Genomic DNA, 22,202 nt, shown 5'->3' with positions numbered 1-22,202 from the left:
TTACCCGAAAATCCCGTTTTTCCTCGGGAAATTATATTTTTATTAGCTTTTTGAGCCATTTTTTAAATCGATTTTTTATAGAATGTCTGACGGTGAGACTGCTGTTATTCAATCTCTGGCTCCAGGGCCAATTGATGGAGTTTCTTATCCATTGAAAATGGTTTATTGTGGACGTGAGTTGATTTTTTTGGCTGAAAGTTTGAAAAAAATTGGGAAAAAATCGAGTTTTGTAGTCCTGTTTTGATAACAATCTTGAAAAAAAAAATTTTTTTTGGTTGAAAAATCTGAAAATAAATCGATTTTTGCAAATATTTCGATAAAAATTATTTTAAAAGTTTCAGAAAAATCTACAAAACTCAAAATTCGGAGTTTTTCGTCAAAAAGTTTAAAAAAATCGAGATTTTTTGCAAAAAAATAGGAAAAAAAATTTAAAAAAATCGAGATTTTTGCAGAACAAAAAAAATAGGAAAAAAATGAGAAAAAATCGAGATTTTTTTGCAGAAATAGGCGAAAATTTGCAACAAAAAATCGGAAAAAAACGAGAACAAAATGTTTTTCCCCAAATTGAAAATTTCGAAAAAAAAGCTAAAAAAATTATTCAGAATGCTCAATGCCACCAGAATACTGTGACTATTCGGGACAAACGGACGTCTGTCGTGCTTGGGCCACTCAAAATGCTCCAGAACTTCTCGAAGGTCTTGAAATTTCCGATGAACCAGCAGCCGACGGTGATGAGAAAAAGAAGCAGAAGCGTGGAGGAAAGGGCTCAAAAACTGGAGCCGCTGCTGCTCAGGCTGCTGCTTCCGGCGGAAAAAAGAAGGGCGGTGGACCACAGAAAGTGACGTTGCAACGGGAGCCACGTGGAAAGAAGAGTGTCACTGTTATTAAGGGTCTCGCCACTTTTGGTATGGAGTAAAATTCGAAGAGTTTCAGAAAAATTGAAAAAAATTAAATTTTACAGTTTTTTAGGAAGAAAAAATTGGAAATTTGCATAGAATTGCTGAGTTTTTGAGGATTTTTTTTCTACCAAAAATCAAAAACTGTTGTAATTTTTTTTTCAGACAAAAACGTAAACTTAGGTAAAAATGAAAACAAAATTTTTTTTTGTTTCTTTTTTTAGAACCGCAGTTTTTAACCAAAATTCCAGCAAAATGCCAATTTTTTGTCGAAAAATCTACAAAATTCAAATTTCGGAGTTTTTATACATACAAAAAGTTTTGAAAATTAAACCACTTTTAGTACGGAGCAGCAATTTTATTTTTAAAAAATTAAAAATCTAGATTTTTTAGGTTAAAATTTGTGAAGAAGTAGTTTTTTTAAAAAAATTTTTTGCAACTTTTGTAGTTCGCTCGGACAAAAAATGCTTTTAAGAAACTAGTTCTTCACAAATTTTAACCTAAAATCTAGATTTCTGATGTTTTTTTAAAAATTGGTTTTTTTTTCTTAAAAAAAACCACAAAAATTTGAATTCTCACTAAAAACTTGTCCAAAAATACTACAAAACTCTCTTCGAGAACTACAAAAATGGAATTTTTATGTCCAAGAGGACTACAATAGGGACTTCGCTTCAAAATCGAAAATACCTTCAAATTGATAAAAAATCGTGTTTTTTTTTCAATTTTGACAAAATTCCCTTCAAAATGAGTATTGCGACCAATCAGCGATTTGCTCCGCCCACTTTTGAACCAATCAGATTCAAAAAAGGGAGAAGTGAATCGCGGATTGGTCGCAATACTCATTTTGAAGGGAATTTTGTCAAAATTGAAAAAAAAACACGATTTTTTTCAAATTTAAAGGTATTTTCGATTTTGAAGCGAAATCCCCATTGTAGTCCTCTTGGACATAAAAATTGAATTTTTGTAGTCCTCTAAGAGAGTTTTGTAGTATTTTTGGACAAGTTTTTAGTGAGAATTCAAATTTTTTGTGGTTTTTTTTATTTTTTTGGAGTAAAAATCATTTAATTATTGATTTTTTCGAAATTTACAATATAAAATTCGTAAAAATTTTCGAAAAATTCCAAACATTTTCCAGACATCGATCTAAAAGTGGCTTCAAAGCTGTTCGCCCAGAAATTCGCGTGCGGCTCGTCAGTCACCGGAGCCGATGAGATTGTGATTCAGGGAGATGTGAAGGATGATCTTTTGGATTTGATTCCCGAGAAATGGAAGCAAGTGACCGATGAGCAGATTGATGATCTCGGAGACAAGAAACGATAAATTTTTTTGGCTGAAAAATCGATAATTTGAAAAAAAAAACATTTTTTACTCTGTTAAATTCAATTTTTCGGTGTATTTTTTTAGGTTAAACAGCAAAAAAAATTCTCTAAAATCGAAAAAATCAACTTTTGAAAAAAAAAAATCCCAAAAATCGAATTTTTAAAAAAAATCTTTAAAAATTGAAAATTAAAAAATCGATTTTTCTAGAATTTTTTTCTTGACAATCGATAATTTTTTTTCAAATTATCGATTTTTAAGAATTTTTTCTTGAAAATCAATATTGTTTTAAACTGTTTAATCTAAAAAATACACTAAAATATTAGGTTTTCAACTAAAAAAATTGTTTTTTTTTTCAATTTTTGAATTTTTTGTTACAATTTTTCTCTATCTCCGGTTATTCCATATTTCCTGCTAATTAATTTGATTTTTTCCATCGATTTTTCATGTTTCTCGCTCTTTTTTTCTGATTTCCATAAATTACACTTTTTTTTTGAATATTTTCAACAACCATTAAACATTAGAGTTTTGTAGTCCTCTCGGACAAACCACAGAAAAATTTTGAATTTTTTTTGTCCGAGAGGACTACAAGAAAGCTTAAATTGGAGGAAATCTATTTTTAAAAAGCTTAACTTTTGTAGTCCTCTCGGAAAATATTACCAAAAAAAATAGTCGAAAAATGCAAAGTCAAATCCCAATTTTGTAGTCCTCTTGGACACAATTTCCATAATTTTTTAATTTCTAAAAAAATTTAATTTTCAGAATATTTATTTCAAATAGACAATGAGATTCAAATAAGCATAGAGATATACAAATAAATAATTTTTTCGCAAAAAAAAATCAATAAAAAGTGGGCGGAGCTTAATTAAGGTTTCGACGAATGCGGTGGAAGTGGGTCTCGGAACGCGTTTCCCACGTGAATCCAATTGGTTTTCCGGGCGTCTTTGAGACTTTCTCGAAGCTTTGACATACGGTATTCGTGCATTTCTGTAGAGAAAAAAAATCGATAAATGGGCGGAGCCTATTGCAAGTCCGCCGCGCACTTTTTTTGGATTTTTTTTGAAAATTTTACAAAAAATACAGTTTTTTAAACTTAAATTAATTTTTTTAAAACTGAAAATCTACCATTTTCAGTCAGAAAAGGGGCGGAGCCTATTGCAAGTCCGCCGCGCACTTTTTTTCGAACTTTTTTTTTGAATTTTTGGAAATTGTATAAGATAAATTGTAATCGAAAAATGGAGCTAAAATTAGTTTTTTTAGAAATTATTTCGACTTTTCCAGTTTTATTCTATTTTCGGACTGTTTTATCGATTTTTGAGCAGTTTTTGAAGGTTTTCAGCAAAAATCACCGAAAATCGATAAATTACTGGTTTTCGAAGATTCTTTTTTTGGATTTTATTCAATTTTTCGAGTTTTGAATATTATTAATCTCGTTTTTTGTCTATTTTCGAGGGTTCAAAAACCAAAAAAAAAAATCGATTTTTTGAATTTTTCCGCTAAAAAATTTTAAAAAAAATCCTTGCATACTTTCGGTATTTGTCGAAATTGCCTTGAACTCTCGCTGATCATCCGTCTCATTTCGTCGAGGCTCTGGTGATGCTGAAGCGCCTGAAAAAGTGGAATAAAATTGATTTTTTCAGTGAAATCCCGAAAAATTGGGGAAAATTCGACAAGAACTCACGTGGGCTCTGCATTTTTGGCTTGTTGAGTGGTGGAAAATCTGAAAATAAACTATTTTGAGGTGAAAATCGTGAAAATTTACGGAAAATCGATGAGAAACCTTTAAATAAACGAGGAAATTGGATGAGGGAGGAGGTAGTGCGAGAGAGCGAGAGGGTGCGAGAGAAACGAGAGAGAAAGTGGGAAAAAATACAGATTTTATTCATTTTTTGCACATTTTTTATTATTTTCTAGCTTAAAAATCCTCTAAAAATGAGAAAAATTGAATAAAATCAATAAAAATTAGCCCTCAGGTCTCATCACGATTTCTCCAAATTTTTCAAAACCACCTATGCGCCTTTAAAAACTACTGTAGTTTTTCATTTATTTTTTTGTTTTTTCTGGCTTCCTCCACTTCTTCTCGATTTCTTCCGATTTTTTTGCGAAAAAACTGTCAAAAATCAAAAGTAAATAATCAAAATTAGCAGTTGGGCGCAGTTATTTGCTCGGTTCTTGCCATTGAAACCAGTTTCCAGTCAGATTTTCGCATTTTCCAAGGATTTTATCATTTTAAAATGCTTTTTTAGTTGAAAAATCAATAAAAAAAAGATAATTTTTTGCCAATTAACTATTCAAAAATTACAAAAAAAAGAGCACAAAGAGAGCACAAACTGGGCGTGGCCACATACACTTGCTCTCTCGGACATGTTTATTTGTTTTCTCATTCTCTCCTGTCGTCATACCGACCTTTTTCTCTCTATTTTCTTACGTTTCTTCTTTCTCCAGAGCACATTTTTTCGTACATTTTGAACCTTTTTAGAGAAAAATTTAAAAAAAAATTTCGAAAAAATCTAAAAATTTCGAATTTTTACAAATAAAATGTCGAAAAAAAAAATGTTTTTTGGAAAATTTAAAAAAGATTTCGAAAATTTAGAGAATTTATCAAAAAATCAGAAAAAAAATTTTTCAAAAATTTTTCAAAGTTTAAAAAAAATCGATTATTTAGCCGGACTTTTTTACAAGTTTCTCAAAAATTTCATATTTTTAGATCAATTTCAAAAAAAAAATTGAATTTTCAAAAAATTTAAAGTTTTTCCAATTTAAAATCTTCTAAAGAATAAAATTTTTTTTTTGGAATTAAAAAATATTTGTTTTTATTTTCGAAAATTTTCTGGAAACTTTAAATTTTTTTACAAAAAATTCAAAAAAATCCTATAAAATACATACTATGCTTTTAAAAATAATCAAAAAAAAAATTTTAATTTTCAAAACAAAATTGTTTTGAAAACTGAAAAAAATACCGATTTGCGAGATTTTCGTGAATATTAATATTTATTAGGAATAATTATATTTTATTCCTTATTCCTAATCATTTTTTTTTTCGAAAAAAAAAACGAAAACCAATTTCTAATTCCACACATCTTCTGCGCGCCGGTCGCGGCGGGAAAAGAATTAAAATGAAAAAAAGAAAAATCCATTCAAATGTGAAAGATATATATATATCCAATGCAAAGTTATTCGTAAAGTATTCGACGCTATGCAATATCCCTCTTGCACTTTTTTTTCGTCAGAAAAACAATGCAAAGCTTCTCGTATTTCTCTAGTGCACTTTAGGTGCTTTTGGAAATTTTTAGGCCAAAAAAGTTTAGTTTAAAATTTTTTTTAAATTTTCATTCGAATTTTCAAAATTAATGTTCTTAAAAAATTTAAAATTACAATTTTCGATAAATGTTTTTGCCCGCGCAATTTAATTTTGAACCCAAAAGAAAGTGGCAAAAAAATCGATAATTTACCAGAAAATGACCAGAAAATGTTTAAACCAGAAAATGTCGAATCCAGGGAAATAATTAGCGCGGTAATTCAAAAATATATCAATTTTGTAAAGAAAAATTGAAAAAAGTCCAAAATGATGTATTTATTCAGTCGACATTCTGCGTTTTTCGCGCCAAAAATACGGTACCTGGTCTCGTTGCGACAAATTTTTGTTAAATGCGAAAATGTGTGCGCCTTTAAAGAGTACTGTAACATCTAATTGCGGAATTTCTTATGATTTTTTTCACTAAAAAATCGATGAAAATTCGTGAATTTACAGTACTCTTTAAAGGCGCACAGCCTTTTGCATTTTACAAAAATTTGTGGCGTCGAGACCAGGTCCCATATTTTTGGCGCGAAAATCGTACAGTACAGACGCCTAATTGTTGACATATCGTCTTATTTTTGTTTTTCTCTTTCTAGTCATGAGACTACTAGAAAAAAAACAACTTTGGTTATTTTTTAGTGTATAAGAGTTTTAAAATATCGATTTTTTCTTCAATTTTGAAATTTTTTTGATATCGAGTGCTGAAAAGGTGTGGTCTCATGACGAATAGTATAATATTAGGAAATTATTATCTTCTTTTTGATTAAAAAACAATATTTGACGCGTAGGAAATAGAGAAACAGTGACTCACAAACCGTACAGTTTGTTCTCGATTTTTGGAGAAATAAAGAAAAAAATATGTTTGCTCTTGGCAACTTGAACATCGGTTATTTGGTAGAGTTTTCTGAACATTTTTAGATTTTCTAGTGTTTTTTTTAAACTTTAATTGAAGAATTTTAATTTAAAATGTGACTTTTTAGATTGTGAAATCAAAAAAAAATTTCCCAATTTAGTGTGACCTAAATATGTTCAAAAATAGCTTGAAATTTTGAGATTTTTTCAGAAAAAAAGCAAAAAATATACAAATTTTGGTGGTTTTTTCAATTTTTTTCGAAAAAATTTCAAACGGCTAAAATATTTTGAAATACCCGACGTTTTCCGCAAAAAAAATTCGCTGAAACCTCTCAAATTGGCTTAAAATACGTGATTTACTGATTTTTTTAGCGGAAAAACAACGGAAAACTTTTCAAATTATGAAAAAAAAGATTACGGGAATACAAAATTCTGAGAATTCGTATTGCGCAACATATTTGACGTGCAAAATATCTCGTAGCGAAAACTACAGTAATCCTTTAAATGAATACTGTAGCGCTTGTGTCGATTTACGGGCTCGAACAGCGATACTTTTTTTGCTAAATTTCACTGTCTCCTCAGCTGGAAATTGATTTGCTGGCGCAAAACTCGTGCAGCGCGTGGGGCTTTGAGACAAATCCGAAAACGCTAAATTTTGTGTTTTTTCTTCATATTTTCATTTTCACGGATTTCTGGCTTCCCTCATAAATCGAAATGGCAGAGTTTGCCGAACTAGGCCATTTTGGGTCGGAGAGATTTTGTGTAGATTTACGGCGCGTTGCGTGTCGCGTCGCGGCTCGTTTTTAGTTGTGAAACTGTTGTATTTGTCCGTGTAGAGTACACGACACTTTTCCACGCGCTGTCCGGCAGGCGATTGTCAATGGAGCGCGAAAATTCAATGAGAAATGCGAGAACCCCGTGATTTTATAAGGTTCAATCAAAGACTACATTTTAAATGAAAAACAGTTTTATACCGAAAACGAATGATGAACATGAAAATTTGGAGAAAAACGCAATTTTTGGTTGATTTTACTTTTTTACGCAGGGCCTCTATTTTTCAATTAATTTTGAAATTTCTTTTTTCTCCACCTTCCTTACAGTCATGTGAACAATGTATGCGTAATTAAAAACTATGAAATCGACTTTAAAGTAACAAAAAATAAAGGAAATCACTTTTCAGTGTTAAAATTTTCCCACGCTCACGAGAAACGCGCAAGCCCCCTTGTTGGGTCATTTCCACGTGAGGAGACTGTGAATTTTAATATTTTATTCCCCTCCCCAAATAAATTATCTTAATTAATTTCAAAAAATCAAGCCCGTAAATCGACACAAGGGCTGTCCCCCATTAAGATTTGATCTACAAAAAATGCGGTATTTTTTTGCCAAAAAAAATGTGACGTCAGCACGTTCTTAACCATGCGAAATCAGTTGAGAACTATGCGTCTCAACACCCCCGCATTTTTTGTAGATCAACGTAGATCAAGCCGAAATGAGACACTCTGACACCACGTGTTTCCGTAATATCCAGAAAATGCAAAGAATTCAAAAAAAAAAATTTTAAAATACTATTTTCTAATTTTTTTGCAAAATTGAAACAAACAATCATTGAGAAAATTTAGTAAAACTGAAGGTTTTTCCACTTTTTTGATATCCGTCGGCTCAAACTATCTGTAGCTCCCATAAAACTCAAGTATATTGTATTATATTCATATCAAACTATCATTTCCTTATCAGTTCCTTCTTCCCTTTCCACCAACTTCATTCCCCCCATTATTCAATCAATTCGATGCCGTCGCTTTCAGAATTTCTTCGAAAACGACGTGCACGTCAGCGACGGCTTCAGGCTGTACCATCGAATAATAAAAAGAAAAGTAATAATAATAATATAATGTCATCGACTTCGTCCGGCAAATCGAGAAGAGCCGCATCGCTTTCGTCGATCAATAATTTTGAGCACTTGGCGTAAGGGGTTTTTTTCTGAAAGCGTTCACGGAGTTCTGGCTTCCCTCACTAATTGAAATGGAAGAGTTTGTGCCGAACTAGGCCATTTTGGCTCGGCCATATCTGTGGTAGATTTACGGCGCGTTGCGTGTCGCGTCGCGGCTCGATTTTAGTTGTAAAACTAAATGTATTTGTCCGTGTGGAGTACACGACACTTTTCCACGCGTTGTCCGGCAGGCGATTGCCAATAGAGCGCGAATAATTCAATGAGGAAGGCCAGAACCCCGTGAGCGTTGGGAAATTTTTACAAAAAAAATTCGAAAATCACAGTAAATGCCTAAAATAATAATAGGAATAATTTTTTTAAAACAAAAATTAAAAATCGACTGTTTTTTCCCGTAAAATCGATAATTTAACGGAAATTACGAAAAAATTAAATTAAAATTACGTGCGAAAAAATTAAATTAATTTCGAAAAAAAAATTTTGAAAATTTCATTCCTTATTTTCATAGTAATTCATAGTAATTTCATAGTAATTTTCATAGTAAACTCGATATGTCGTTTCATCCATTTCTCAGCGCAAGGTAATTGTCTTACTTTATATTTTTGTATTTTTAATCGAAAATTTAAAAAGATCTAAAACTTTCCGAAATTTTAACATATTCGTTTCCAGATCGGTCGAAAAAGCTGGATGGTTGAACAAATGGACAAACTACTTGAAAGGATACCGGCAGCGGTGGTTTGTACTCGACTCGAACGCCACACTCAGTTATTATAGGTTCGTGTGTGTGTGTGTGTGTGGATTTTTTTGTGGAGAAATTGAAAAAGTTTTCGTTTAAATTTAGTTAAATCACGTGGTGTCAGAGTGCCTCATTTCGGTTTGATCTACGTTGATCTACAAAAAATGCGGGCAAAGTTCTCAGCTGATTTCGCATGGTTAAGCACGTGCTGACGTCACATTTTTTGTAGATCAAACCGTTATGGGACAGTCTAGCACCACGTGTAAAATCTGGAAAAAAACGCGAAAAGTTGCCAATGTGCTGAAATTTGAATTTTCCAACTATTCGGATATTTCCGCAATAATTCCGAAATCATGAATACCTGATTTTTCGGTAGATCAGCATCTTCTGAAGTACTTACCGAGTTTGTCCCTTTTTTGGCAATTTCCGTCTGATATCACCCTCTTCTACCAGAGCATAGAATTTGTGTGCAGTTCGTCTATCTGTTTGTGTGCAAACACATACAAATAACTGACTCATATACCATAACGCCAAGTACGATTATTTCGTAGCTTGTAGTCCCATATACAGTTCCCGTGATAACCTTTCCCCCTTATCACCTCTACACATTTTTTGATCGCTCTGGAAAAGACGTAGCGTAGTTTGTGAGTTTGAGCAGGTTGTCCTGAAGCTCTGTCTTGGTCCTCTGAGATGCTTCGCTTCAATCTCTGAACGTTTCTCCAGTGTCCTACATTCAACTGAGAATTGTTCAAATGTGCAAAAAATGTGCAAAAATGTGCAAAACTGTGCAAAAAATGCGCAAATTTGGTCCTTTTTTCCAAAACCGTGACAGTGATCAGATGAAAATTCAACTCGATTTTGATTGTTCATCACTATCAGATAACCCCTCACCCGACACAATTCCCCGAGTGTAATTCTTAAACTGTTCAGCACTTCCAGAATGTGTATTGTGTTGACCTAAACCAGTTTGCCGGGGTGTGTATGTGTGTTTCATTCCTTCCTCTTTCTCTCTGATAGTTTACTCGCCCCCTTCTCGTGCATGGATGATATTTTTTATTTGATTTCGGGTTTTTTGCCTGTTTGCATGTGTGTGCCCCTCTCACCTCGACTTGTTGGATTTTTTTGGCAAGTAGGAATCGATTTTTCTCTACTTTTTTCTTCTCTGCTCCGATAATTTAGTATAAACCGATAAGCTGTTTTTTTTTGCTCTTGTCGAGTGGCGTCAAGAACGGAACGACCTCCTAGAATGATAAGCATTCGACTCCGGCAGCAGGGAGCTCGATCAAAGTGTCAAAGCACTTTGAATTTCTACCGTCTAGAAGGTGTAGCACGGTGTTGGCTCAGGTAGCTGAAGAGAGAGACTTCGGAATCGATTTTTTGTGCTGCAATCGGAAGTCATTGTCGAGCTCAGCCAGATGAAAGTTTGTCACATGGTACTTTTAAAATGCATCGTCTCGCTGAAAATAGAGTTATAAACTTTTCAGTCACCTCTGTCACGTGGTATTGCAAAAATTACTATTAAAACTATTAAAATACTATTAAAATATGAGTACTGTTTAGTAATAATAGTATATTAGTAGTATATTCTAAATGGGAATATGGACATTCCAAATATTCCGTGGCTAATTTGTTAATTCAAGTACCGTATTACCGCTATTAGTATTGCACCCGACTACTGTAAAGCTTTGATATCATATGTATCTGTAGTAGTAATAGCAATAATAGTATATTAGTATGCTAGTATATTCTGTTATACATAGTTAATGATTAGTAGATTATTATAGAGGATCTTTATTAGTATTATTGCGCCCGACGGTTCAATTTAATGTTATCATTAAATAGTTAACTGCGAAACAATAGAAAAATAGTTACTCCATAACATAAAGTAACTACATTTTGTCAGTTGACAATAGTTATCAAGGTGCAATACCAAATAGCTAATTAGTTACACAATTTTAAATTTAAATGTACAGAGTTTCTTCTATTAGTTGCCAATATGCCAAAAAAGCCCCCTTTAGCATTTTAAAGGAAGGCCATACACCAATAGTGTAAATATATTGTTTTCTAATCAATATTGATAACAACATTTCTACATACGCAATGTCCTATGATAGGCATTTTTCATTCATTCCTCTTCTTTTTTTGTTTGGAATTTGAACCTTTTCGTAACTATATTCTATCCATCGACCTAATTTCCTTTCCGCCCGAAAGATTTTGATCTACCATTGTATACATTGTAGAAGGGAAAAGCGATGCTTCAAAAATGGTCCCGAATCATTGTGTAATGTTGGACGATATGCAAAAAGCAGCTGCCAGTGGAATATCGGGCAAAAACGAGAAAAAGCGGCGGGCGAAAATTGATAGCAACGAGGAGAACGACGACATCAGCAAAAGGAGGCAAAATGGGGGGAATGGAGAGATAAGGAGAGACGAAGAGAAGGCAGAGAAGAGTGGCGATAAGGATCCTCCACGACAGTTCCCGTCACTCCTCACTTCTTGTTCATCTTTCTATTCTTCTTCTCCTTCGACTTCTACCTATTGCTCGCTGAGCTCTTTGAGCCCATCATCACTTCCACCACCACTACAAAAGTCGACAAAAATCCACCGTCGAATAATGGGCACACTTCGCGGACGTCTTCGTCAGGCGCGCAAGCAGATCACCTGGTGTGCGTTCCCGGTGAGAGCCCGTCGAAAGGCTCATCATCGGGATGATGAGAGTGTCTATGAGTCGGCGTGTGGGGACTCGGAGAAGCTTTTTGGGCTTCAGGAGAGGTGAATATTCGCTTGCTTCTCGAGGAGCTGGAGCAAGCTCTAATTTTCTTGGAACTCAAAAAGGCGAAAACTTTAGAAAATATACCAAAATTTTTAAATTCAATTCGCGTTGAAAATACCAGAATCCGAATTTTCATTTTGGCCCCGAAATTCAAAAATTTTACAGAAACCCAAGTGAAGTTGGTCATACGTGTCGTGGAAGTATCAACCTGCAAGAAGCTCGAGTTCATACTGATAAGGTTTTTTTTTCATTCGTTTGATTGATTGATGTCTGTAGTGAAAATTGAAGAAAAAAAATTGGAGAAAAAACTGTTCTGATATAAAACAAAATTAACTTTAAAAAAGTTCAATTGTTTTGGAAATTTCGAAAATTTTGGAATTATCAAAAAAAAAGATATTTTAAAATGAGTATTTGCTGTTTTGTACTTTTGTAAGTCATATAAAAAGTCTAAAACATTCCGGAAAAAAATTATTTTTTTAGAGAAAAAAATCATTAATATAGCTAACTGTAGGCATTTACTCTTATAAATTATATACACCTTTTTAAAAAATTCCGAAAAAATGTACGTAACATTTTTTTAAATTTCAAAACAATTAATACTATTATGAAATTCTGGAAATTTCGTAAAATTCCAATTTTTTAAATTTTTTTGTAAATGCCAAAACTAGGAATTACTATTATTTACTACTATTATTATAAGTTGTATGAAAATTTTTTAAAAATTTTAATTTTTCGTAAAATATAGAAATAAGTTGTTTTCAGAAAGTTTTTGAAAATCTTAAAGTACGTTGCATGAGTACTTTTCATAAATTTTTGAAAAATTCAATAATTCCAGACAACATCGTGTATAGTAATATCCGGACAATCACAGACATTTCATGTCAAACCACAAAATGAAATGGACCGACAACAATGGACGAATTCTCTGGAATATATGAGACATAAGGCTATCACAAGGGCTGAAAGTGGTAGGGATTTGAAGAAAAAAAAAATTTGAAATTCGAAATATTTGTGGAAATTTGACAGAAAACTTAAAAAAAAATAGTTATTTTTAATAGTAAAAGTAATTTTAAAAAATAACTTAAAAATAGTTAAAATTTCGAAATTCGGAATTTTTTCGTTTGTTAGAATTTGAATTATTCACAAAAGCGTAACAGCATCTGAAAAATTTGAATGAAAATTTTTTTAGAAATGTGATAGTAACTTTTAAACGCCTTGAAACCCCGATGAATCGGAATTTTTCAGAGTCTTCAGTTTTTTTTTTAGAATTGAAACATAGCTACTTTTGACTGAATATGCCTAAAAAGTTTGAAATTTGAAATTTTCTGAAAAAGGGAAAATTTTGAAAAAAAGGAAGTGAACGAAATTTACATTTCATGGAAAAAAGTGAAAAATGGGGACTTTTTAAAAATTTAAAAAGTATATAATTTTATTTTTAATAAATGCTCTTATAAATCTGAAAATTTCTAAAACATTAGAATTTTGAATTTGTTTGAAAAAACGATTCGAGCAAAACTTTTTTTGCTAAACATTATAACGTGTCTCATTAAAAAATAGAAACAATTGATATTATTATCACAAATTTTGAATAAAAATCCCAATAAATACCCGATTTTTTGCGGCTCCAGAAGAGGATGAGGATGCTCAAATGGCGAAAACCGACTCGAATCGATCGGATGCCCTAATTCTGGCGAATCGTCAAATGTCTGGAAAACTATGTGATTTGCGTACAGCCGCCAATATGATGAGTAGGGTTTTTCAAATGTTTTTTTTTTGAGAAAAAAAAATCGATTTTTTTGAAGATAAGCAAGGTGACGAGCTAATGCGAGCATTGAATGGGACAGTTGAGACGGATAAGAATTCGTTGGCCGAGAGAGCTGATTTGTTAAAGGTTAGAGATACGGAAAATGACGTGAAAATTATAGATTTATCTAGAATATGTTGGTTTGACGAGAAAAAACCGAATATTTTTTCTCTAAAAACGGATCCCCTTGGTTACTGTAGTTCAGACTAGATACAAATCCATTTACCGTAGTTCCTCCATTAGTCTTGCATGACGTCACTTTAAGCATGGTGTCATGACGTCACTTTAAGCATGGTGTCAGTGTGTCCCATGTCGGCTTGATTTATGTTGATCTACAAAAAATGCGGGAGAAGATACGCAGAGTTCTCAACTGCTTTCGCATGGTTAAGAGAGTGCTGACGTCACAAATGTTGGACAACAAATTCCCGCATTTTTTGTAGATCAACCCGTAACAGCCTGGCACCACGTGTTTCAGTGCATTTCTCGAGAGTAAAAAATTATTCTATCGAACATCAAATAAAGAACCGCCGAAATCCAAAATTTCCGGGGTTTTTTTGTTGCTGCAGGAGTGACATTATTTCAAAATTACAAAAACTTTTTCAGATAGTCGTATTAAATAAAGTACCTACAGTAATTACATAGATATCCTGCAATAATCTAGTTATTTAATTGTTACTTCTATTATTGCCCACAGACAGTACTACTATATCTCTCTTATTCTACACAATTACCTACAGTAATCACTGCAGTCGATTACTTATTCTAATCATTTTTGAAATTTTTGAAATTTTCTCAATTATAAATATCAATCTACAGTGGTATTCAACTATTCTACAATATTATAGTACTACAGTAACATTATTTGTATTTAGTCAACGCCTGTAACTATTTTCAGATGACAACGTCAGCCGTGCTCCAGGCAGCCGAAGAGTTTGTTGAGCTCTCCGAGCAATCAGCGAAACGGCTCAACAAGATTGTTGCGGTGGAGCAAAAGGAGAAGGCTCTTTTGCAGGTACAATAAACTCTAATAGTAAAACAAAAAATCAAAAGCTCACTTCCTGGCCGTCGCTATGGGAAACGAAAAAAAAAAGAGAAACACTAATCGTTGTTTCTATTTTTGGTGCGCAAAAACGTGTGCAACGCTTTTTGGATAATTGTGTGATTTTTTTTAGCGATGTTAGTATACATCATTCGAATAAGTATTGCCTTTGAAATTCCGTAATTCAATCGTTTTTTTGGTATAAATTATTTTTAAAAAAATCAACACATACCAATAAATAAAACAGCATATATATGTAACATTAATTATAAAATTCCCAGTTTCGAGAAATCTGAAATAAACAGCGTTTGATTCAAATTTTTTCGATTAGCAACAATTTTTAATTTTTAAAGTCTCATTTTTTTTTTTTTTGGACGACATTTTCTGGAATGAAAATTTATTAATTTATTTGGGTTATACTACCCATTTCAAGTTAATTTTGACAAATAGTCACTACACTTTTTGCTCAGTTTCTCAAATTTTCAAAGTGTGTATTTCAATGTAATGTAATTAGATTCACAATTGTTCTAGTCTACAAACACGTGATGTCAGAGTGTCTCATTTCGGTTTGATCTACGTTGATCTACAAGAAATGCGGGAGAAGAGGCGCAGACTTTTCAACTGAGATTTCGCATGGTTAAGAACGTGCTGACGTCACATTTTTTGGGCAAAAAATTCCCGCATTTTTTGTAGATCAAACCGTAATGGGAACCCAACCTGGCACCACGTGTGCAAATAAGAACAAAATTGTCGAAACTATGTAATTCACGGGAAATTTTTTTTTGAAAAATTGCTATACTGGGCTGTCTGTCTAAAATGAAATTTACGTTTCAGGAGCAACTGGAAGCACTCGCGAAACAACACTCATCACTGGAACGAGCCGCCTCGAAATGTGCACGTGGCGCTGCTCCAGTATCCGTGTACAGTGATCAGGAGGACGACGAATTTCACGATGCCGAAGAGGATCTGGCGTAAGTTATCGCATTCTGCCATCTCTTTCCCATATGGGAGAAAAACAACGATTTTGCTTTCTTCATTTTGTTCTCCGCCGTTCTTCTTGTTGTTTTCTGCAGTTTTCTCTATTTCTGACCACTCTACGAGCCTCCGTTATATCAATCTCTCTCTCTCGTTTTCTCATTTTCTCACTGCGTTCAAACAAAAAAAATGTTGGCAACGTAGTTGGCAATATTGTTTTTAAAGTTTTTTTTAAATTATTATCAAATTTGTGATTTTAGGTGGAATTTTATAAATCAACTCATAATATAGATTTTCAAAAAAAAATTTCTAAAATTTCAAAAAATTTCGACAATTCCGTAAATTTAAAATTGGTAAAATTTCAAAAAAAATTGCATTTCGAATGGGAAAGTCATTGTGAAAAAATTAGATTTTTAGTAACTTTTCAGCTATTTTTAAATTTTTTTGAATTTTTAAAAAATAATTTTTGGCAATTTTTGAACTCTTTGACAATGTCAGTAACTTTTTGGCAGTTTTTTTTTAACTTTGGCAATTTTTGTAATTTTTTTTGCAATTTCAAAACTATTTGACCACGTGGTGCTTTGATCTACAAAAATGCTGGAATTTTTTTCCCAAAAAAAATTTTTGACGTCAGCACGTTCTTAACCATGCGAAATTAGTTGAGAACTCTGCGTCTCTTCTCCCGCATATTTTGTAGATCAACGTAGATCAAACCGAAATGAGACACTTTGACACCACGTGTTCGACATTGAATACAAATTTCTAATTCTAGTTTTTTTTTTGGCAATTTTAGTAACAGTATGGTCATTACTTACTATATTTCCTATGTATATCACTATTTCATGTAGAAAGTTAAAACTTTTCCATATTTTTTTAAAATTACACAATTTGACAGGCCAGTTCTTATTTCTCTATTCCTCTTCTCCTACTAACCAATGTAATATCTTCTTTAAATACAAAGAACTTTTACTTGGCTAGTGCTGGCAATGTCCACACACACACTCACAGTAAAACTGGTTTTTCGTATTCCATATGATCAAGAAGAATTCTACTTTTTGTAATCTCTTTTGAATTTGATTTTTTTTTCGCTGTAGAAAATTTATTTTCTTTAACTATTTACGGCCCATTAACTTTCACTTAATTTTACAATCGTCTTCTTTTTTGTCTAATTAGATCGTCCATTTTTCAACGGATGGCAAACGTTTTTAAAACATGTGACCGTTTTAAATTGTTGGCAAGACTCTATTTTAGACGCGAAAAACTGGATTTTTAGGAGGTTTTTTTTAAGGAATTTTCTAGAATTTTCTACATAGATATGTGTTTTAGCGGTCACCTATTTTTTTTTCTGTAAAATTTTTCGGAATTTTAAGAATAATGTAGGAATGAATGCTTCAATAATTTCTAATGTTTATTAAGCAATCTATGAAATTATAAAACTAAATATGAAATTATACCTTTTTTTTTTTTGAAAAAAAAAATCAATTTTTTATTAGAGAGCATACTTTTAATTAAAATTTTGGAATTCTTGATATTTAATTTTTAAAACAATTTTATGATAAAGTTGCTGTAATATCATAGTAATATTATTGTTCAAAAACTTGTCATAGTTGTCAAAATTCTAATACTTTAAACATTTTTATACCCTAAAACAATGTTTAAAGCTTTTTATTTTGGAAATTCAAATTTTTGGTATTCTCAATATTTTACATTATTTGACAAACACTTCAAAATTAAATTGGCACTGCGGAAAATTAATGCAATATTTGAGAAATTTTTATTTTAAGAAAACATTTTTAAAAATTATTTTTAGGTGAAATGACTGGAATTTTCTGGAAATCCGAAATTATTTACACATTTTTTTGGCAAAAAAAACATCAAATCAGAATTTTTTTGTTTGGGGAAACAGGAAATGCTTGTGCCCCCCACCGGACACATAGAATAGGGCACACGCCAATCTCTTTTTTTTCACTTTATGACTCAGTGCTTCTCGTGATTTTTTTCCATATGTTTCTATACATTTTTCTCTCATTTAAAAAAAAATTTGTTTTTAAAAATCGTTAGTCATGCACCATAGATAGGTGGAAAATCGATATATTACGGTTCCCCATCGAAACTATTTTCTATTTATTTGCTCAGCTTTTTCCCTGCCGAAAACTCAATTTTTCCGGAAAAAATCTTCAAATTTTCTCATTTTAAGGCCTATTACCCGCTAGTTTCAAAACATTTTTTCTCTTAAAAACCAATAAAACCTGTTCAATTTTCTAATAAAAAAAACGAAAATCTCAAATTTTTCAGAATGCCGTGCAGCAACTCAAACGGTCCACCAGCCACCGCCGGAGTACATTTAACTCCAACTAAAAGACACATTGGAGCAGGTGATCCGTCATCATCTACGTGCTCGGATTCTGGAGCAGTAGTAGTCGTCGGAGCACATAAGGGAGGACGACAGAGAAGGACGACGGTGCCCGAGCGGCCGAATTTGCCGATCAACTTATGGTCGATCATGAAGAATTGTATTGGGAAGGTGAGAGAGTGTCGACTGCAATCCTTGAAACAGAGACCCGTGAAGTCTCGGCTGCTGGCTAAAAGTGTTTTTAATATGAACTAGTAGAATGTCGGCCGTGGAACTGCACTTCAGAACCGTAAATTGTCGGATGCACTCTTTGAAACAGTAACCCATTAGGTGTCGGCTGCATCTTCGAACGTCGGCTGCTAGCTTTCACAGTAACCAAAATACCTGCAAACTGTCGGCTGCATATTGCCGGCTGCTAAACACATTCCCATATAATGTCTGCCGCTCGTCGTGAAACTGAAATTCAGACCCATGAAGTGTCGGCTGCTAGTTTAGGCGCCAACCTGCTATTGATAGGCCATAAACATTATCCAGTAAGGTGTCGGCTGCTTTCTTTTCTTTCTTTTTTTTTTGATCAAATTTCCTGTGCAGTATCGATTTCTATATGACCATAACATACCTAGGAATCAAATTTTTAATCGAAAAAAAAATTGCTCGAGACCCGTGACTTGTCAGCTGCTAGCCACTAGTATTCCTTGAGAACCCCACCAATGTCAGCTGCTCCCAAAAACAAAACTACAGTAACCCTACATATTTTGTCGTTTCAGGAGCTCTCGAAAATCCCGATGCCCGTTAATTTTTCCGAGCCAATTTCCGTGCTGCAACGTGTCACTGAAGATTTGGAATACGCGAATTTGTTGGAAACCGGCGCGAAATTGGTAGGAAAAAGAGTTTTTTTGAATACTTAAAATAAATAATTAAATACTTTGAAATATTGAAAAATCTGTACTTTAAAAAATTTTTTCAATTTCCAGTCGACACTCGAGCAGATGTGCTACGTGGCCGCCTACGCCGCGAGCAACTATTCGACGACGTGTCACCGGACCAATAAGCCCTTCAATCCGTTGCTCGGCGAGACTTTTGAATTTGATCGAATGGACGATTTGGGATGGAGAAGTGTTACTGAGCAGGTAGACTAGAAGTTTTTATTTAGAAAATCAAAAATTTCCGACCAAAATCGTTTTCTTAGAAAATTTGAATTTCCCGCCAAAATATTTTGTCAAAAAATTTGAGTTTCGCGCCAAAAAAATGTTTTTCAGAAAATTTGAATTTCTCACCAAAATATTGTTCCAGGGTATTTGAATTTTCGGCCAAAATATTTTTTCAGAAAATTTGAATATCCCGCCAAAATGTTTTTTCCGAAAAATGTGAATTTCGCGCCAAAAATTAATTTTCACAGAAAATTTGAATTTCCCGCCAAAATATTTTTTCAAATTTAAAATTTCTTTGTCAAAATATTTTTTCAGAAAATTTGAATTTCCCGCCAAAAAATGTTTTTCAGAAAATTTGAATTTCCCGCCAAACGTGGGGCCAGGCTGCCCCATCACGGTTTGATCTACAAAAAATGCGGGAATTTTTCGCCCAAAAAAAAATGTTACGACAGCACGTTCTTAACCATGCGAAATTAGTTGAGAAATCTGCCGCATTTTTTGTAGATCTACGTAGATCAAACCGAAATGACACACTCTGACACCACGTGCCGCCAAAATATTTTTTTTCAGAAAATTTAAATTTACCGCCAAAAATTTCCTCCGTCTTTCAATTCTATATATTTTTTGAGGTATCCCACCACCCACCTGCAGCAGCTCACCACGCCGAAGGCAACGGATGGACAATGTATCAGGATTTCACGATGACGTCACGATTCCGTGGAAAATATCTTTCAGTGATTCCGATTGGCTTCACGCATGTCGTATTTCCAGCCACAAAATCGCACTTTTCATATCGAAAAATCACGACGACCGTACACAATATAATTGTCGGAAAGCTATGGATTGATAATCATGGAGATATGGAAATTACGAATCATGAGACGAATGAGAAGTGTCTGCTCAAATTTGTGCCATACTCGTATTTTAGTAGAGAACAGCCGAGAAAGGTGAGGGGTTTGAAGGTTTAGGCTTTGGGCTTAGGCTTAGGCTTAGGCTTAGGTTCAGGCTTGGGCTTAGGGTTTGGCTTAGACTTAGGCTTAGGGTCAGGCAAAGGGGTAGGCCTAGGCTTAGGCTTGGGCTTAGGCCTAGACTGAGACCTAGGCTCAGGCTAAGTCCTAGGTTCAGGCTTAGGCTCAGGCTTAAGACTGCCTAATCCAAAATTTAAAAAAAATCAAATTAAAAACAATAAACGTTTTTTCCCAAAATAATCTCAAAAAAAAAGTCAAATTAAAAATTTGAAAAAAAGTGTTTTTTTTCATTTAAAAACCTCAGAAAACCCCACATTTTCCAGGTATACGGTATTGTTCGTGACGCGGAAGGCATACCAAAATACGTGGTTCAAGGCACATGGGACAAATCGATTGATATGTTGAAAGTGTCAAGTTGGAACGGAAATCACGAGAAACCGAAACTCGAAGTTGACGAGACGAGTCTTAAACGCATTTGGACTGCCAATCCGTTACCGTATGTTGGCCAAGAAGTGACCTATGTATATCGATATTTTTGCAGGAAAAACGCTGAGAAAATGCACAATTTCACAAAATTGGCGATTGAGCTCAATGAGCCGGAGGAGGGTGTAGCTCCAACGGATTCACGCCTCCGACCCGATCAGCGGCTTATGGAAAATGGAGAGTTAGTGGTTTTTTTTTAAATGAAAAAAATTTTTAAATCAAAATTTTGCAGGTGGGATGAAGCGAATCGGAAGAAGCTCGAGATTGAAGAGAAGCAGCGTGTTGTACGGCGGCGGCGGGAAGCCGAGAAGGAGTTGGCTATGAAAAAAGGTAAAAAATTGGGAAAAATCGGGAGTTTTTGAGCCCTAATTGAAAATTTACGGCAAATCGACAAACCGGCAATTTGCAGAAAATTAAAATTTCCGGCAAATTGGCAAATTGATAGTTTGCAGAAAATGAATAGTTCCGGAAAACCGGAAAATTGGCGGAATTAAAAATTTCCGGCAAATCGGCAAACGGGCAATTTGCAGAAAATGAAAATTTCCGGCGAACCGGCAATTTTACCGATTTGCCGGAAAATAAAAACATGACCGTACCCATATGTCACTCTAATTTAAAAGATTTCAAAAATTATAAAGTCTTACAGCGAATTATTTAGTACTTACTACTTATATCTATTAAATTAATGTGCAAAAAAAAAAATTTTTTTTTTCAAATTTTCAACTTTTCGAATTTTTCCCAATAATCAATTATGATTACAGGGGACAAATATGAAGAGTACGAGCCAACATGGTTTGTTCGTGTCCAAGATGAGTCAAATGGAGCCCTAATTCATCAGTTTAAAGGCGGCTACTGGGAGGCAAAAGAGCAACAGAATTGGGAAAAGTGCCCCGATATTTTTTAGATTTATTGATTTTTCTGATTTTTCCCCTTTTTGCCTTATTATTATTACTATTCACTTTCTCTCCAAATCGTTCCTTTCAAAAATGGGTATAAGTATGTACTATTCCATCGGCCCGGCCCCTTTGATATTTTTCAATGGTTTTTGTGACTTTCCTGTGATTTTTACAACAATTTTCATTTGTATATAAAGACTTTGATTCTGTTTTTTTTTCTGTTTTCAGCATTTTCATTTTGGCGCAAAATAACAATCAAAGCCTTTGAAAAAAAACTCGATTTCAAAAAATTTAGGGCCAAAATTCAAACATTTCGAAAAGTTTGGAGGTAATCTCAACAAATTAACAATTTTGAGAGAAATATTAATTATAACACAAAATTTTGAAAATGCGTATTGCACAACATATTTGACGCGCAAAATATCTCGTAGCGAAAACTACAGTAATTTTTTAAGTGACTACTGTAGCGCTAGAGTCGGTTTACGAGATCGATCTGTCGGTAGAATATGCATTAAAATGATACGAAGAAACTAATTTTTTTCATTTCGAAAATCGTGTCCTTAAATCGACACAAGCGCTACATTAGTCATTTTAAGGATTACTGTAGTTTTCGCTACGAGATATTTTGCGCGTCAAATATGCTGTTTATGAAAACTTTTGGCGCTAAATTCAAAAATTTAAGTTTAAAGTTTTTTTTCGAAAAATGTTGCACCAAT

The 22,202-nt window shown here is 33.4% G+C and overlaps 3 protein-coding genes and 1 non-coding gene across 8 annotated transcripts; 3 read left to right on the top strand and 1 right to left on the bottom strand.

Annotated features, from left to right (window-relative positions):
* The first annotated feature begins 81 nt into the window (after positions 1-81).
* Positions 82-2,702, top strand: Y47D3A.21 (Density-regulated protein homolog). Its single transcript, NM_067049.8, has 3 exons — positions 82-173; positions 603-905; positions 2,032-2,702. The coding sequence occupies exons 1-3, from the start codon at positions 83-85 to the stop codon at positions 2,214-2,216; spliced, it is 579 nt and encodes a 192-aa protein (NP_499450.1). The 5' UTR covers position 82; the 3' UTR covers positions 2,217-2,702.
* A 264-nt stretch (positions 2,703-2,966) lies between these two features.
* On the bottom strand, positions 2,967-3,933 carry Y47D3A.20 (uncharacterized protein). Its single transcript, NM_001027704.5, has 3 exons — positions 3,895-3,933; positions 3,741-3,821; positions 2,967-3,200 (listed from the first exon to the last, which is right to left on the bottom strand). The coding sequence occupies exons 1-3, from the start codon at positions 3,905-3,907 to the stop codon at positions 3,079-3,081; spliced, it is 216 nt and encodes a 71-aa protein (NP_001022875.2). The 5' UTR covers positions 3,908-3,933; the 3' UTR covers positions 2,967-3,078.
* Positions 3,934-4,566: 633 nt separating this feature from the next.
* Y47D3A.33 lies at positions 4,567-4,623 on the top strand. The gene has a single exon (NR_052731.1). It is a non-coding gene; the product is annotated as an Unclassified non-coding RNA Y47D3A.33 (non-coding RNA).
* Positions 4,624-8,103: 3,480 nt separating this feature from the next.
* Positions 8,104-21,699, top strand: obr-1 (Oxysterol-binding protein; the record flags this gene model as incomplete). 5 transcript variants are annotated; one of them, NM_067047.6, is made up of 16 exons in its annotated part: positions 8,104-8,325; positions 8,978-9,082; positions 11,983-12,055; positions 12,653-12,785; positions 13,446-13,565; positions 13,620-13,708; positions 14,517-14,633; positions 15,495-15,631; positions 17,931-18,159; positions 18,756-18,866; positions 18,963-19,118; positions 19,769-20,086; positions 20,431-20,603; positions 20,649-20,771; positions 20,823-20,920; positions 21,352-21,699. In NM_067047.6, 16 exons carry the CDS (start codon positions 8,150-8,152, stop codon positions 21,492-21,494), a joined length of 2,301 nt encoding a protein of 766 aa, NP_499448.1. The 5 variants fall into 5 exon arrangements, with proteins under 5 accessions (NP_499448.1, NP_001367300.1, NP_001379284.1 ...); NM_001379928.1 differs by having other exon boundaries at positions 8,252-8,325; positions 21,352-21,494; NM_001392212.1 differs by lacking the exon at positions 8,104-8,325 and having other exon boundaries at positions 8,975-9,082; positions 21,352-21,688.
* Between the last annotated feature and the right edge of the window lie 503 nt (positions 21,700-22,202).

This window comes from Caenorhabditis elegans, chromosome III, assembly GCF_000002985.6.
Source record: "Caenorhabditis elegans chromosome III".
Classification (NCBI taxonomy): Eukaryota; Metazoa; Nematoda; class Chromadorea; order Rhabditida; family Rhabditidae; genus Caenorhabditis; species Caenorhabditis elegans.
Note: the sequence above shows the minus strand (reverse complement) of the source record. Positions and strands in the feature narration are given on the sequence as shown.